Source organism: Cervus elaphus, chromosome 30, assembly GCF_910594005.1.
Source record: "Cervus elaphus chromosome 30, mCerEla1.1, whole genome shotgun sequence".
Classification (NCBI taxonomy): Eukaryota; Metazoa; Chordata; class Mammalia; order Artiodactyla; family Cervidae; genus Cervus; species Cervus elaphus.
Window position 1 is genome coordinate 14,111,875 of NC_057844.1, and position 17,237 is coordinate 14,129,111.

At 39.0% G+C, this 17,237-nt stretch overlaps 1 protein-coding gene across 1 annotated transcript in view; it reads left to right on the forward strand.

The window, feature by feature from the left end:
• DNAJC15 (DnaJ heat shock protein family (Hsp40) member C15) overlaps positions 1–17,237 on the forward strand; it is a 72,192-nt gene that overhangs the window by 16,337 nt on the left and 38,618 nt on the right. The window contains exon 2 of the mRNA XM_043891695.1: positions 13,239–13,290. Within this exon, the coding sequence (XP_043747630.1) occupies positions 13,239–13,290 (52 nt within the window). The remainder of the gene's footprint in view (positions 1–13,238; positions 13,291–17,237) is intronic.

Below are 17,237 nucleotides of genomic sequence, written 5' to 3' on the forward strand. Positions count from 1 at the left end.
CTTGAGTGTTCTTGAGCACAGCAGTTTATACACGCTTGCCTTAGGACCTTCAGATTTGTTGCCTCTGCCCACAATGGTTTCTCCTTAAATACTGACATGACTACACTTTCTTCCTGTTTTTCGCCACCCAAAAGTCACCTTTGTGAAGTTTCCTCTGTTCACTAATTTGTCGCTTTCATTGTATAAACACATGTAAATTTTCTGGTTGCTTAATTTTCTCCATTGCATGTACCACTTTCTGTGTATATTTTTCTGTTTTCTATTGTTTGTCTGTCTCTTTGAAATATTCAGAGATGGGAGGAAGCCTCCAAATGGCTATTTGAAAAAATGCCTGACTTTTTTTATTGGGAGTTTTGGTATTTTTCTTTGTTTAGCAATTCAGTTACTCCTTATTTCTCTACATGGATATGTGAATTGTATTCGTTTAAATTTTTGTAATGAAATTTACCTGGCACAGACCCTTAATTTCATCTTCTTTGTCTTCTGTGAGACTTTTGGATATATTTACCTGGTCCAGGATATTTTGAAACATGATTATGTGTTAATTTCTTAATTAAATTTAACTATCATTTTGCATTATATTTTCCCATTTCAATCATAATTCCATTCACTAGCGGACACCAATACACAGAACAAATAATACAAGTTCCAAAAGGCATCTGGGTAGTGAGGATGTTGTGTAAGATCATTTTCATTCCTTTATATTAAAATTTTTGAGAAACTGTGTGTGTTGTGTGTGTATGCTCAGTTGTGTCCACCTCTGTGTGACCCCATGGACTGTAGCCTGCCAGGCTCCTCTGCCCGTGAAATTTCCCAGGCAAGAATAGTGGAGTGGGTTGCCATTTCCTACTCTAGGCTGTTCTCTCTGACCCAGGGATCAAACCCCTATCTCTTGTGTCTCCTGCATTGGCAAGTGGATTCTTCACCACTCGCCCTACCTGGGAAGCCCCTACTATGTACTAAGTACTTTGTTAGACTGGAAATCTAAAGAGATAAGCAGTCCCTACATCCAGAAGCTCACATTTTAGAAGGGGTTTAAAATAGGTAAATCACGGGGAAGGTTGGGGAAGGGATAGGTCGGGAGTTTGAGATAGGTATGTACAAACTGCTGTATTTAAAATAAAATGCTTTTCCATTAAATAAATAAAACGTATGTCTAATTCCAAAAATAGAGAAAGAAATAGGCAAACTATTATTATTAATGAAGAACGTGCTACGTACTGTAATAGAACTGCTAAGTATTTGGTTTACCAAAAGGTTCGTTTGGGTTTTTCTAGCAAACGGACCTTTTGGCCAACCCAGTACCATGGGGTCACTGAAATGTTTTACTTGAGTGAGGAGATGGGTGATGAAATCTTCACCTGGAGGTGACCTTAAAGCTGTTTGTTGAAAAATGAGCATGGATTTTCCAGGAGGACTGATCATAGAAGAACAGGAAGGATTAGGAGTAAAATGTGAGCGTGAAGAAAGGACTAACAGACATCTGCCATGTTTACACACTGCATTGGTTGTTCTTCATAATCTTTTCGAGCTTCCTGTGATGAATATATTAATATTCCCATTTTAGAGATGAGGAAATGGGCCTAGAGACTTCAGCTTAGGGTCCCAGATTTGGTAAAGATTGAGTTGAAATTAGAGCCCATACCTGATTAACTCTGAAGCCCATGGACTCTACATTCAAGGGTGAAGGGATGGAAGACTGAGGAAGGAAGTTCATGCTTGCTTCACAGATGAAACCTGAAAAAAAGTAACAGTAGTGGCAAAGAGCAATGGGGAATACGGTGAATCAAGGATGAGGGAGAGGGCGAAAGGCCAGTCAGCATCAGAAACCGTAATTTTATAATGGTGCTCTTTAACATAGACTTAAGACTTTTCTCCAGCCAGATTTAGCAGTCTAGGCAAAGGATTCTTTGTGGTAACTCTCCAGCCATTTTGAAATCAATCAGCAATTTCATTGGGAAAGTCCTGTTTGTTAATTTCTGCAGTGCTGTTATACATACACTTGGACATTTTAAAATCTAAAATATTCATGTGTTATTTGCTTTTTGAGAAATATCTGAAGTTGTCATGAATTTTTAAAACTTTTAATTAAATACTGTTGGCCAATAACACATACGTTTGTTATGTGTATACATATCATCTTTGTTTTCCGTGGTGACCATGATGAGATTGTTAAAAACTGAGTTTCCAAATTTGGCATGAATAGAATTTTTCTGTTTTCCTTATATAGATCACTTTCCCAAAACAATGGCCTAGACCAGTTGTAAAATAATTAGTTGGTAGAATTTTTAACTGACTGTAACTGATCTAAATTTTATATATATATATATATATATATATATATATATACACACCTTTTTTATAAAAAGATCAAGTTCTAAATACGTGCTAGCCTAATTTTATGTAGAAAAAAAAATGGATCTAAGAATTCATTTAGATCTTTTACCTGGAAAATGTTAGCTACTGTTCCAGCCGTCTGAATCTTCAAAGAAAATGTTTCAAAACTAAAACTTGCTGAAGGCAGTCTTGTGGATATTTAAAACAGCAATGAAAACACCTTGTGTGGAATCCACATTTACCATCTACTGTCTCCTACATATGTATGACACCTACGGCAGTTTTAGCTTAGGCCAGAGTACAGGTGTATACATATGTGTTCTTTTAAATCACACCACCTGATTTCTTTTCTTTTCAGCACATGTTCTAATTTTCCAAAGTCAAAGAAATAGGAACATTTCTCTAGTTCCTATAAAAACACAGGTGTAGCATGATGTCAGTCTGGTTGCATGAAAGCAGTTTTGGACATTTAACCTGGCTGTTGCCTAGTTGGTGGGAAATGACAGTAGTGGTGTTACTAACACCATGCCTCATTCTCCATTTTGCTTTTAAATGGTCTTATCAACGTTGTTTTTGTTCTGTTACCAACAATTTAGTTTTAAAGCATCATTGTTTAAAAAACATTCAAAATAGAAATTGAAGCACTTCATTGTGCTTGACACTAAATCAAATATGGTGTTGTGTATATAAAAGAAATAAAATAGATCCTGTTAGCCTGATGGTACTATACTAAAGTTTAAATAAATGTGAAATAGCATAGTGATAAAGCAAATGTGAAATTTTTTCAACAGTAGTAGAGTAAAGATGTTGATGGAATTCTCTATTATTTACAGTTATGCCAAATGAACCATAGGCTATTTCTTTTTTTAAGCCTCAGTATGCTTAGATGTAATTTTACTTTAAAAAATTTAAGGTCAGATACAGGTATGGTTGAGAGTTCTCTATGAACTACTTGCTTAGATGTCAGATAGACTCTCTTGTGCTTCCTACTTTCTGTATTTGCAGTCAGTTGGTTACTTTTTTCTGTTTGGGTCATTCATATATGTGAAGGGTTGGGAGAACTTATTGTTGTTTTGTTATTGTTGTTTAGTTGCTAAGTTGTGTCCGACTGTTTGCTTCCATGGACTGTAGCCTGCCAGGCTCCTCTGTCCATGGGATTTCCCAGGCAAGAATACTGGAGTGGCTTGCCATTTCCATCTCCAAAGGATTTTCTGGACCCAGGGGTCAAACTCCCATCTCCTGCTTGGCAGGCAGATTCTTTACTACTGAGCCACCTGGGAAGAGCTATCTAAATTCATGTCTGAAAAAAAAATTCCAGTGACTTTTTAGTGAATGAAAAACTGTTAGGCAGTAAATAAATATTCTTTTCTAGGAAACAAATGATATTCTTATTCTGGACCATTTGAGGTTCAGTTCAGTTCAGTCACTCAGTCGTGTCCAACTGTTTGCGACCCCATGAACCACAGCATGCCAGGCCTCTCTGTCCATCACTAACTCTCGGAGTCTACCCAAGCTCATGTCCATTGGTGATGCCATCCAACCATCTCATCCTCTGTCATCCCCTTCTCCTCCTGCCTTCAATCTTTTCCACCATCAGGGACTTTTCAAATGGGTCAGTTCTTCGTATCAGGTGGCCACAGTATTAAAGTTTCAGCTTCAGCATCAATCCTTCCAGTGAATATTCAGGACTGATTTCCTTTAGGATGGACTGGTTGGATCGCCTTGCAGTCCAAGGGACTCCCAAGAGTCTTCTCCAACACCACAGTTCAAAGACATCAATTCTTCAACCCGCAGCTTTCTTTATAGTCCAACTCTCACATCCATACTTGTCTACTGGAAAAACATAGCCTTGACTAGACGGAGCTTTGTTGGCAAAGTAATGTCTCTGCTTTTTAATATGCTCTCTAGGTTGGTCATAACTTTCCTTCCAAGGAGTAAGCATATTTTAATTTCATGGCTGCAGTCACTATCTGCAGTGATTTTGGAGTCCAGAAAAATAAAGTCAGCCACTGTTTCCACTGTTTTCCCATCTATTTGCCATAAAGTGATGGGACCGGATGTCATGATCTTTGTTTTCTGAATGCTGAGTTTTAAGCCAACTTTTTCACTCTCCTCTTTCACTTTCATCAAGAGGCTTTTTAGTTCCTCTTCACTTTCTGCCATAAGGGTGGTATCATCGGCATATCTGAGGTTATTGATATTTCTCCCAGCAATCTTGATTCCAGCTTGTGCTTCTTCCAGCCCAGCATTTCTCATAATGTATACTCTGCATATGAGTTAAATAAGCAGGGTGACAATATACAGCCTTGAGGTTAAAGCTTTCTTATTTGCTTATCTCTAACAGTCTTAGTATTTCCATAGGAAACTTTATGAGGAAGACCTTTATTCTTATTTTAGATTACAAAATCTGATAGTATAGGTTACATGATATTTTTTAAAATTTCAAGTTGAGTTCAACTTCCAGATAATTTTTGTTATCAATTGTTTGTGCTCAAAAGGTATAAACTATTTTACTGTCAAATTAATTGAAAATACAGTTAAAAGAGATAAATCAGATACACTCCCCTTCCAATAAGGAATTTTAATTCCAATAAGAAATGAGTTTTTGATTAGCTATGCTAATACTTTGTCCATTTTCAATGTGGATAAGTAGGGCTTGATTGCCTAGTTTTGGGTCATTTATTGAACATCTTTATTTGCTCCAGTGATCTACCTAATTTGTGTTTGTTTTTGTTGTTTTTAAAGGTGTCAAGACCTCATGTTTATTTTTCTGTAAGATTAGTCTTTAGAAATAAAGATTAATTCTGACTCTTATGTTTATCTTTCTATAAAGTTAGTCTTAAATAGAGATTCTGACATCAGCATAATTTGTCTTATTGTACTATTGTTGAATGAATAAGAAATGAAATATAAATGACAAGACTTCATATATGCTATAGGAGTTGAAAGTAAATTTGATCTTGATTTCAGTGAGCATTTGTTTATTTTTTATAGAGGTTCTTGTGTTGGGATTTGTGAACTGAAGGACTTTAAGGGAAACTCATGGATTCCCTCGTATTATGTACCAAAAAATTGTGCTGTGTATGTATTTGTGCTTTTCTGGGAGTGATGATTCATAGATTTTATCAGGTTTTTTAAAGGCTCTTGGTATCTAGAAAAGCTTACAGAGACAGAACACATTAGAAAAGCTTACAGAGACAGAACACATTAGAAAAGCTTACAGAGACAGAACACATACCTAAGCTTACACTGGTGAAATAAATGTAATAAGGTTAAAGATCTTGCCCATGAGTGTCCGGGAGTCTCCAGCGGAGGCGTGGGTCGGCTGTGGCCTGCTGCAGGGTTGGGGGCACTGAGTGTAGCAGTGCCTGCACGGGATCTTTTGAAGGAGGCCGCCATTGTCTTCATTATCTCCACCAGAGTTTGGCCTCAGGTCAAATAACAGGGAGGGAACAAAGCCCCGCCCATCAATAGAAAATTGGACTAAAGATTTGCTGAGCAGGGCCCCGCCCATCAGAACAAGACCCAGTTCCCCCTCAGTCAGTCTCTCCCATCAGGAAGCTTCCATAAGTCTCTTATCCTTCTCCATCAGAGGGCAGACAGACTGAAAACCACAATCACGGAAAACTAATCAGTCTGATCACATGGACCTCAGCCTTGTCTAACTCAGTGAAACCATGAGCCATGCCCTGTAGGGCCACCTAAGACAGATGGGTCATGGTGGAGAGTTCTGACAAAATTTGGTCCACTGGAGAAGGCAATGGCAAACCACTTCAGTATTCTTGCCTTGAGAAACCCAGGAACAGTATGAAAAGGCAAAAAGATAGGACACTGAAAGAGGAACTCCCCAGGTTGGTAGGTGCCCAGTATGCTACTGGAGATCAGTGGAGAAATAACTCAAGAAAAAATGAAGAGATGGAACCAAAGGAAAAACAGTGCCCAAATGCTGATGTGACTGGTAATGGAAGTAAAGTCCAATGCTATGAAGAACAATACTGCATAGGAACCTGGAATGTTAGGTCCATGAATCAAGGTAAATTGGAGGTGGTCAAACAGGAGATGGCAAGGGTGAACATTGACATTTTAGGAATCGGTGAACTAAAGTGGACTGGCATGGGTGAATTTAACTCAGATGACCATTATATCTACTACCGTGGTCAAGAATCCCTTAGAAGAAATGGGGGTAGCCCTCATAGTCAACAAAAGAGTCCAAAATGCAGTACTTGGATGCAATCTCAAAACCGGCAGAATTATCTCTGTTCATTTCCAAGGCAAACCATTCAATATCACCGTAATCCAAGCCTATGCCCTGACCAGTAATGTTGAAGAAGCTGAAGCTGAATGGTTCTATGAAGACCTACAAGACCTGCTAGAACTAACTCCCAGAAAAGATGTCCTTTTCATTATAGGGGACTGGAATGCAAAAGTAGGAAGTCAAGAAACACCTAGAGCAACAGGCAAATTTGACCTTGGAGTACAGAATGAAGCAGGGCAAAGGCTAATAGAGTTTTGCCAAGAGAACTCACTTGTCATAGAAAACCTATTCCAACAACACAGAAGACGATTCTACACATGGACATCATCAGATGGTCAATACTGAAATCAGGCTGATTATATGCTTTGCAGCCAGAGATGGAGAAGCTCTATACAGTCAGCAAAAACAAGACCAGGAGCTGACTATGGCTCAGATCATGAACTCCTTATTGCCAAATTCAGACTTAAATAGAAGAAAGTAGGGAAAACTACTAAACCATTCAGGTATGACCTAAATCAAATCCGTTACACAGTGGAAATGAGAAATAGATTCAAGGGATTAAATCTCATAGACAGAGTGCCTGAAGAACTATGGATGGAGGTTCATGATATTGTACAGGAGCAGGGATCAAGACCATCCCCAAGAAAAGGAAAGGCAAAATGGCTGTCTGAGGAGGCCTTACAAATAGCTGTGAAAAGAAGGGAAGTGAAAGGCAAAGGAGAAAAGGAAAGAAATACTCATTTGAATGCAGAGTTACAAAGAATAGCAAGGAGAGATAAGAAGGCCTTTCTCAGTGATCAGTGCAAAGAAATAGAGGAAAGCAACAGAAGGGGAAAGACTAGAGATCTCTTAGAGATACCAAGTGATCATTTCATGCAAAGATGGGTTTGATAAAGGACAGAAATGGTATGGACCTAATAGAAGCAGAACATATTAAAAAGAGGCGGCAAGAATACACAGAAGAACTCTACAAAAAAGATCTTCACAACCCAGATCATCACGATGGTGTGATCACTCACCTAGAGCCAGACATCCTGGAATGCGAAGTCAAGTGGGACATAGGAAGCATCAGTACAAACATAGCTAGTGGAGGTGATGGAATTCCAGTTGAGCTATTTAAATCTTAAAAGCTGATGCTGTGAAAGTGCTGCACTCAATATGTCAGCAAATTTGGAAAACTCAGCAGTGGCCACAGGACTGGAAAAGTTCAGTTTTCGTTCCAGTCCCAAAGGCAATGCCAAAGAATGCTCACACTACTGCACAATTGCACTCATCTCACACTAGCTAGCAAAGTAATGCTCAAAATTCTCCAAGCCAGGTGTCAACAATACGTGAACCATGAACTTCCAGATGTTCAAGCTGGATTTTGAAAAGGCAGAGGAACCAGAGATCAAATTGCCAGCATCCATTGGATCATCAAAGAAGCAAGAGAGTTCCAGAAAAACATCTATATCTGCTTTATCGACTACACCAAAGCCTATGACTGTGTGGATCACAGTAGACTGTGGAAAATTCTGAAAGAGATGGGAATACCAGACTACCTGACCTGCTTCTTGAGAAATCTGGTTTCAGGTCAGGAAGCAACAGTTAGAACTGGACTTGGAACAACAGACTGGTTCCAAACAGGGAAAGGAGTACGTCAAGGCTGTATATTGTCACCCTGCTTATTTAACTTACGTGTAGAGTACATCATGAGAAACACTGGGCTGGGAGAAGCACAAGCTAGAATCAAGATTGCTGGGAGAAATATCAATAACCTCAGATATGCAGATAACACCACCCTTATGGCAGAAAGTGAAGAAGAACTAAAGAGCGTCTTGATGAAAGTGAAAGAGGAGAGTGAAAAAGTTGGCTTAAAGCTCAACATTCAGAAAACTAAAATCATGACATCCGGTCCCATCACTTCATAGCAAATAGATGGGGAAACAGTGGCTGACTTTATTTTTTGGGGCTCCAAAATCACTGCAGATGGTGATTGCAGCCATGAAATTAAAATATGCTTACTCCTTGGAAGACAAGTTATGACCAACCTAGACAGCATATTAAAAAGCAGAGACATTACTTTGCCATTAAGTCCATCTAGTCAAAGCTGTGGTTTTTCCTGTAGTCATGTATGGATGTGAGAGTTGGCCAATAAAGAAAGCTGAGTGCCAAAGAATTGATGCCTTTGAACTGTGGTGTTGGAGAAGACTCTTGAGCATCCCTTCTACTGCAAGGAGATCCAACCAGTCTGTCGTAATGGAAATTAGTCATGAATATTCACTGGAAGGACTGATGTTGAAGCTGAAGCTCTTAATACTTTGGCCACCTGATGTGAAGAACTTACTCAGCTGCAAAGACCCTGATGCTAGGAAAGATTGAAGGTGGGAAGAGAAGGGGACTACAGAGGCTGAGATGGTTGGATGGCATCACCGACTCAATGGACATGAGTCTGAATAAACTCCGCGAGTTGTTGATGGACAGGGAAGCCTGGCGTGCAGCAGTTCATGGGGTCGCAAAGAGTCAGACACAACTGAGCGACTGAATTGAACTGAACTAAACAGAAGTTTAAAGATAAAGACCGTTGGGAGGTTAGTTAGCATTAGCATTGGAGGCTCACCATGTTCAGCATATACCCATTTGATACAAGCCTTTTCCTTATACGCTCCATCTCTTAGGCATAATATAGTGACTCATGTATACTCATGCTTGTGCCAGTGAGGAAACTGGTAGTAATGGGTGGGTTTTGGGGACTTAGTTTAATGAAGGGACTATTTGCAGAGTTGTGGGCATAGTTTAAGGTAAACAAGAAAGGATGATGAATCACCCAGGGACTAGTGACAGTTGGAAACAGTTACCTACTCAGGCAAGGAGGCAAGGGGTTGGGAACTATGCTTGTGGACCCAGTGAGAGTTACAGGGATGGAGGAAGAGCCGCTGAACAAGAGCTGTGGCCGAGGAGGAAACACAGCCGGGAATAAATGGTACTGTTTTCCTGTCTCCTTCCACTGCTGCTTTTCTGCTGATGCTTCCTTTTGAGAAAAGCAGTTTCACATGCGCAGGCTTTCAGCCCTGCTTGGCCTCACGAGAAGAGGTCTTGGACTCGAAACACTTTTTTAGCAAAAGGTGAGGAGCTCACACAGCCTGTGTTTTGTGGGATTATCTTTTGCTGTTTCATTCTTGCCCCCAGCTTTCAGTATGTTCGATTCCAGGGGTGGTGTGGGCTAAAGAGGGGACCGGAGCACAGGGGCCAATTTCTTCTTGTCAGCTGTCTTTCCCCAGCCCTTGAGACTCATGCACATGGCTGGACTGGAGCTGATCTTACTCTGCCTCTTCTCTGGGTAAGAAATGTTATTCTATCCAGTGCTTGAGCATTGTATTTGGCTTTGAAACTTTGATACCAAGATATACTGGGCAGAGATATTTAGAGTCCTTTTCTGGGATTGGTAATTAGTGTTTGGTGTTCTGTGAAAATTCCTCTCATTGGCAAAACCCAGCCAGTAGCAGGAGGGCAAATGAGGACTGGATAATGTAGTCTTTTGAGGCAAGTGGAGACAGAGGTACAGAGCAAGGCAGAGGAGAGTGGAAAATGAACCTGGGGGGACAAATAGAGAATAATCATCAGAGTATTCAATACTTATTTATTGAAAATTAAATTGAATTTTTAATTGTTAAACACAGTTGAGCCTTACATATTGTTAGATTAAAGTGAAAAATGACCAAATGCCTAATGGTTTAATGTTTTTGATATAAATATCTTGACATAAAAATCTCTTTAGTAAGGCAGCTTTCTTTTCTCATATATATTTGAATAGTCAGAATAGTAAAAATGTTATAATAATTAATCTATAAAAAAAGCCTACCTCAAAAACCACTTCTGTGAATCTTCTTTTACTCAGACAAATTTAAAAGTACATGTGCCAAGCCACTGTGCTAAGTCCTTTACATACATTATTACTGTTATCCTAGAAGTGAATCCTAGAAGAATATCCTAGAAGAATCACCCTAGAAGTGTAGACACTACTGCTTGGTGCTTGATTCATTGGTGAACAGAACAAATTCCACAAAGGTCAGAGATCTTTATATTCTGGTATTAATATTAGTACACCATTTTGGTTTGGTGGTTGTTACCATTAGTGTTCATGTTTATCAGCCATTTAGACTTTTGTTTTCTATGAAGTCCCTGACCTACTCTTTTGTCCATTTCTATTGGATTGTCTGTCTTATTAATGGGGAAGAATTCTCTGTATTTTTGGATATGTGCTTATTGTCTTTCATGTGTTGCAAATGAGTTCTTCCATTCTGTGGCTGGTTCAAGCTGAAATATTGAGAATATGTCAGATCTTGATAGGCACAGATAGGTATTTCTAGTCAGATAAAAGAGTAAGTAGAGTTTATAAGGAAGGAAAATAAATTCACACATGAAGCAGCTGAGTACTTTGGTTGAACTGAGAATTTTTAAAGTGAACCAATGGAAAATAAGACTGGAAAACTCAAAATCTGTAGTCCCTGGGAAGCTCTAGAAAATGGCAAAAATATACCTCAACAGAACTTCGTTTTCTTTCTTTTTTAAACTTTTTATTTTGTGTTTGCATATAGCTAGTTAACAATGTTGTAGTAGTTTCAGGTGAAGAGCAAAGGGTTTCAGCCAACCCAGAACATCATCTTTAAATTAATACACATCTTCCTTCAGTTTCAGGAGTAATTAAGTCTAGGCAACCTGAAGGGAGGACTTCCCTTGTGGCTCAGCTGGTAAAGAATCTACCCGCAATGCGGGAGACCTGGGTTCAATCCTGGGTTGGGAAGATCCCCTGGAGAAGGGAAAGGCTACCCACTCCAGTATTCTGGCCTGGAGAATTCCATACAGTCCATGGGGTCGCAAAGAGTCAGACATGAGTGAGCAACTTTCGCTTTAACTTAACCTAAAAGGAACCTTGAAGACTGGCCTCTCTGGCTAGCTAGCTCTAGGCTTGCCGTCTACCAAAGACTCTTCCTTCCCTGAGATTGTCCTAGGGCTCTGCCTGATGAGAAGGTGTATCTTAAAACTGGCACTGAAGAAGCCTAGATGGACTTTGTTCAGCTTGTCTTTGAAGAGCTCTGTGTATCTAAGAGCGCACTGAGTGCCCGAGTGCTGCGTTGCTTTAGTCGTGTCCGACTCTTTGTGAGCCTGTGGACTGTAGCCCACCAGGCTCCTCTGTCCGCGGGATTCTCCAGGCAGGAATGCTGGAGTGGGTTTGCTGTGCCCTTCTCCAAAGAGAGCATTACTGGGTGTTAAAGTTAGAGCACCTTCATACAGTTGGCCTTTGTGTCCTGATATTTATCCTTGTAGTCTCTTGTTGAATATTTGGGGTTTTGATTTCCTAAGACTTGCATTCCCTTACAGAACTTGAAAGCTAATGGCTGTAGGGCTTTTTGGTTTTACTGTCCTTCCAGTCTCAACCTCCACTTTTTGACTGACTTCTGCACTGATGTGAAATGAATCCATTCCTGTTCCCTGGTGAGATTGTTGTAGCTATTCTTAGTCTTTGCTGGATGTTACGGAATTGCCTCTCTCACCACTAATCAGACAAAAAACATTTCTATAGCGTCTCTCCTCAGTCATGACCCCATCAAAATTTTGATTTGGCTGCAAATACCTGAAAACCGAAAATAGAAGTAGTATCTTAGGAAGCCAGAATTTTATTTTTATCTCATGTAAGTCGAGGCAATCCAGGGGCACTGTTGCAGCTCCATGGTCGTCCAGAGGCGGCTCCTGGTATAATGTCCACATTGCAGCCAGTAGGACGGAGGGATGGAAAAGGGGAGGGATATTCCCCCGTCCCCTGAAAGACTTTGCGGATGCTGCACACACTGCTCTGCTTATACGCTATAAGCAAGCCAACATTTACTAAACAATGCTGTACCTGAGTCTAAGGGAGGCTTGGAAATATGTGTCTGGCTAAAAATAGGAACTTTTGATCCTGTAGAAGAAAGGGAGAATGGATCTTGGGGGCGTCCATTGATCTTTGCTACCTAAAACCTTTTTCTGTTGTGACTTAAATATTTTCTCCAGGTAGTTAAGGAGAAAAGCAGAGAATAATATGGAGTATATAACTAGTTCACAGTTTATCTGGATGAGCTCATATTTTTAGACTCTGGATTTTTCGCTCTTATTTTAAAATTTTTACCTTGGTCTAGAAAGGTAGAAATAAACTAGTTCTTAAGTTCTTCATCACTTTTACTAATTTTCCACAGTTTGGCTTCTTGGCTACACTTGGATATCATATTTTATTATATTTTTAAGTAGAGTGGAGTCCGTTTGAGCATCACATATGTAAAGGAGGAGGAAATATTTGCCTTTTATATTTATGGAAGATAAATACACTAGACCCACTGTTAAGAATAGTCTATAGAAAACATTTTAGCAACAGGTAACATAAAAGCTCTTGGTCAGAATGAATTCAAATTACATGGAAATTGAATGAAATCTAAAATTAGTTCACTGAAAATCAGCCAATATAGTGTGTAGGAGATATAATCTCATAGACACTGAAGATATTTAAAACTTCTACAGAGCAGAGCTTGAAGAAAATGTGATATTTACCATAATTGTTCTCATTATTTTAAATGATTTACTTTAAAAACTCGTATGTAGCACTGTAAATGATAATCATTTTTTTCCTCTGTAGGCAAGAAGTTTGATAGCTGTGGGGCTGGGTATTGCAGCGCTTGGCTTTGCAGGTAAGATAAATAAAGGATACATATCAATAAATGTTGTAGGAGAAATATTTCCAAATAGCTTTTAGAGTGAATTTTGAGAAGACTTTCAGTATTCTGAGGTTTTTGGTTTTAAGACATGCATTCCCATTGTTTACAGCATTCATAGTCCGTGAACATTTGTCAGTATAGATAAATTTTGTCGTGAAGGAAATTAATGCTACCAAAGTTTGGAAAACTAGCCCCAGTAATAATTGATCTTCCTGACATTTTTTTAGTTTGAGCTGTAGTATACTGTTAAAAAATAAATTTTAATATGAAGCAGTATAAGTGATATGGGCTCTTCTGTACACCCATATTTATTTTTTTCTTGCAGATAAGTTTATACATTTTCTGTCAGTTCTTTCTGAGCTAGTTATTCTTGTTAGTGTGTTTATTACTCAATTTAATGTATTGGTGTAATTTCTTTGGAAACCCAGGAGGATTTCTTTTACTGCCAAAATCTTTTTAGAAAGAATAGTTATAAAGATTTAAAGTAAAATTGCTATCATTTCCAGTCATTAATTTATAATTTTAAATTACATAGCTATTGTCTAATTAAATGTTCATCTAAGAGCATTTCTTTGTTGATAAAGATTTACATTTTTCAGTTAACTTTTGTGCCTCCTAAGAGCCATGGGTTTGATCTTATTAATTGTATCTTCTTTGTAGGTGGAGCTATTAATACATTCTATTGTGGTTATATGCAGTGACATCCAATAGGAAAAGAGACTTAAAAGATTTTGTTTTGTTTTGCATAATATTTAATTCCACACATCTCTATTTAAAGCACCTTACCAGTGAGAACTTTAAAATCAGGGCGATCAGTGGTTCAGTTTTTCTTGGTTCTTATACCATCAAAGTCTTATGTCTCATTTTGTAACTATAGTTTACTACTTATGGAGGTTTCATGTGAAGAGTATCATGTCTGAAAAGGAATTCTGACAGACTTGCCCATAAACATAAAAAAATTTTAGTATAAAGTGCTATAGCAGAATAGGCATCAGTTCAGTTCAGTTGGTCAGTTGTGTCTGACTCTATGTGACCCCATAGACTGCAACACACCACCCTTCCCTGTCCATTACAAACTCCCGGAGCTTGCTCAAACTTAGGTCCATCAAGTCAGTGATGCCATCCAACCGTCTCATCCTCTGTCATCCCCTTCTCCTTGCACCTTTAATCTTTCTCAGCCTCAGGGTCTTTTCAAATGAGTCAGTTCTTCGCAACAGGTGGCCAAAGTATTGGAGTTTCAGCTTCAGCATCAGTCCTTCCAATGAATATTCAGGACTAATTTCCTTTAGGATTGACTGGTTGGATCTCTTTGCAGTCCAAGGGACTCTAAAGAGTCTTCTCTAACATCACAGTTCAAAAGCATCAATTCTTCTGCACTCATCTTTCTTTATAGTCCAACTCTCACATCCATACAGGACTACTGGAAAAACCATAGCCTTGACTAGACAGACCTTTGTTGGCAAAGTAACGTCTCTGCTTTTTAATATGTCTAGGTTGGTCATAGCTTTTCTTCCAAGGAGCAAGCGTCTTTTAATTTCATGGCCGCAGTCACCATCTGCAGTGATTTTGGAGCCCAAAAGAATCAAGTCTCTTGCTGTTTCCATTATCTCCCCATCTATTTGCCATGAGGTGATGGGACTGGATGCCATCATCTTAGTTTTCTGAAAGCATGTCTTTCTCATTTCAAATAAAAATCTTACATTTGAATTTGAAATAAGAATAGGCATAATTACTTCAAATTCAAATGTGAGATTTTTATTTGAAATTAGAGAAAGATATGCTTTTGCCAAGGTCTTCTTTCTAAACTGAGAAGAATTGGTATATGTACTGCATACATATTACACTGTTGCCAAATTCATTTACTATCCAGAATATTAAATAACAGGCATTTCTCTTTCATAGTCAGCTACAACTAAAGCTTAGAATTTAGAAGAAAAGTATTCCTAGACTGTTAGAGCTTTGTCTTCTCTTTTATGGTTAAAGTAAATGTCCAAATGTCAGTTCTTGAAGCCTTTGATTGCTTTTTTACATGCTTTTTTACATTGCTTTGATTGCATGATTGTGGTTTTCAACGAATTTTGAGACACTTTAAAAGCCATGGACATGAGTTTGAGTAAGCTCCGGGAGTTGGTGATGGACAGGGAAACCTGGTGTGCTGCAGTCCATGGGGTTTGTACACAACTGAGTGACTGAATTGAATTGAAAAGCCATATTTTATACTATTGAAGAATCAAATGAAAGTTGATCTCTATGTGATAAGAGATTTAGACGAGTTAGGGTTTCAGCTTTGTTTAATTTTACTTTAACATTCTCCTTGGTTTCAAGAGCTTTTCATCTCCTACCTAGGTTGACTACTTCACATCTTCCTAGGTCTAACTAGCATCCTTTGTTTTTCACTATAGCGTGTTGTCTGAACAGGAATAACAATATATTTAGACAGGTAGCAAATTTGGAAAACTCAGCAGTGTCCACAGGACTGGAAAAGGTCAGTTTTCATTCCAATCCCAAAGAAAGGCAATGCCAAAGAAGGCTCAAACTACCACACAGTTGCACTCATCTCACATGCTAGTAAAGTAATGCTTAAAATTTTTCAAGCCAGGCTTCAGCAATACGTGAACCGTGAACTTCCAGATGGTCAAGCTGGTTTTAGAAAAGGCAGAGGAACCAGAGATCCAACTGCCAATATCCGCTGGTTCATCAGAAAAGCAAGAGAGTTCCAAAAAAACATCTATTTCTGCTTTATTGACTATGACAAAGCCTTTGACTGTGTGAATCACAGTAACTGGAAAATTCTGAAAGAGATGGGAATACCAGACCACCTGACCTGCCTCTTGAGAAACCTGTATGCCGGTCAGGAAGCAACAGTTAGAACTGGACATGGAACAACAGACTGGTCCCAAATAGGAAAAGGAATACGTCAAGGCTGTATATTATCATCTGCTTATTTAACTTACATGCAGAATACATCATGAGAAACGCTGGGCTGGATGAAGCACAAGCTGGAATCAAGATTGCTGGGAGAAATATCAATAACCTCAGATATGCAGACGACACCACCCTTATGGCAGAAAGTGAAGAAGAACTAAAGAGCCTCTTCATGAAAGTGAAAGAGGAGAGTGAAAAAGTTGTCTTAAAGCTCAACATTCAGAAAACTAAGATCATGGCATCCGGTCCCATCACTTCATGGCATATAGATGGGGAGACAGTGGAAACAGTGTCAGACTTTATTTTTCTGGACTCCAAAATCACTGCAGATGGTGACTGCAGCCATGAAATTATTATTATTTTTTCTTTTTTTTTTTCCATTTATTTTTGTTCGTTGGAGGCTAATTACTTTACAATATTGTAGTGGTTTTTGCCATACATTGATATGAATCAGCCATGGATTTACATGTGTTCCCCATCCCGATCCCCTCTCCCGCCTCCCTCTCCATCCCATCCCTCTGGGTCTTCCCAGTGCACCAGCCCTGAGCACCCGTCTCATGCATCCAACCTGGGCTGGTGATCTGTTTCACCCTTGATAGTATACTTGTTTCAATGCTGTTCTCTCTGAACATCCCACCCTCTCCTTCTCCCGCAGAGTCTAAAAGTCTGTTCTGTACATCTGTGTCTCTTTTTCTGTCTTGCATATAGGGTTATCGTTACCATCTTTTTAAATTCCATATATATGCTTTAGTATTCTGTATTGGTGTTTATCTTTCTGGCTTACTTCACTCTGTATAATGGGCTCCAGTTTCATCCATCTCATTAGAACTGATTCAAATGAATGCTTTTTAGTGGCTAAGTAATATTCCATGGTGTATATGTACCACAGCTTCCTTATCCATTCGTCTGCTGATGGGCATCTAGGTTGCTTCCATGTCCTGGTTATTATAAACAGTGCTTGACTGCAGCCATGAAATTAAAAGACGCTTACTCCT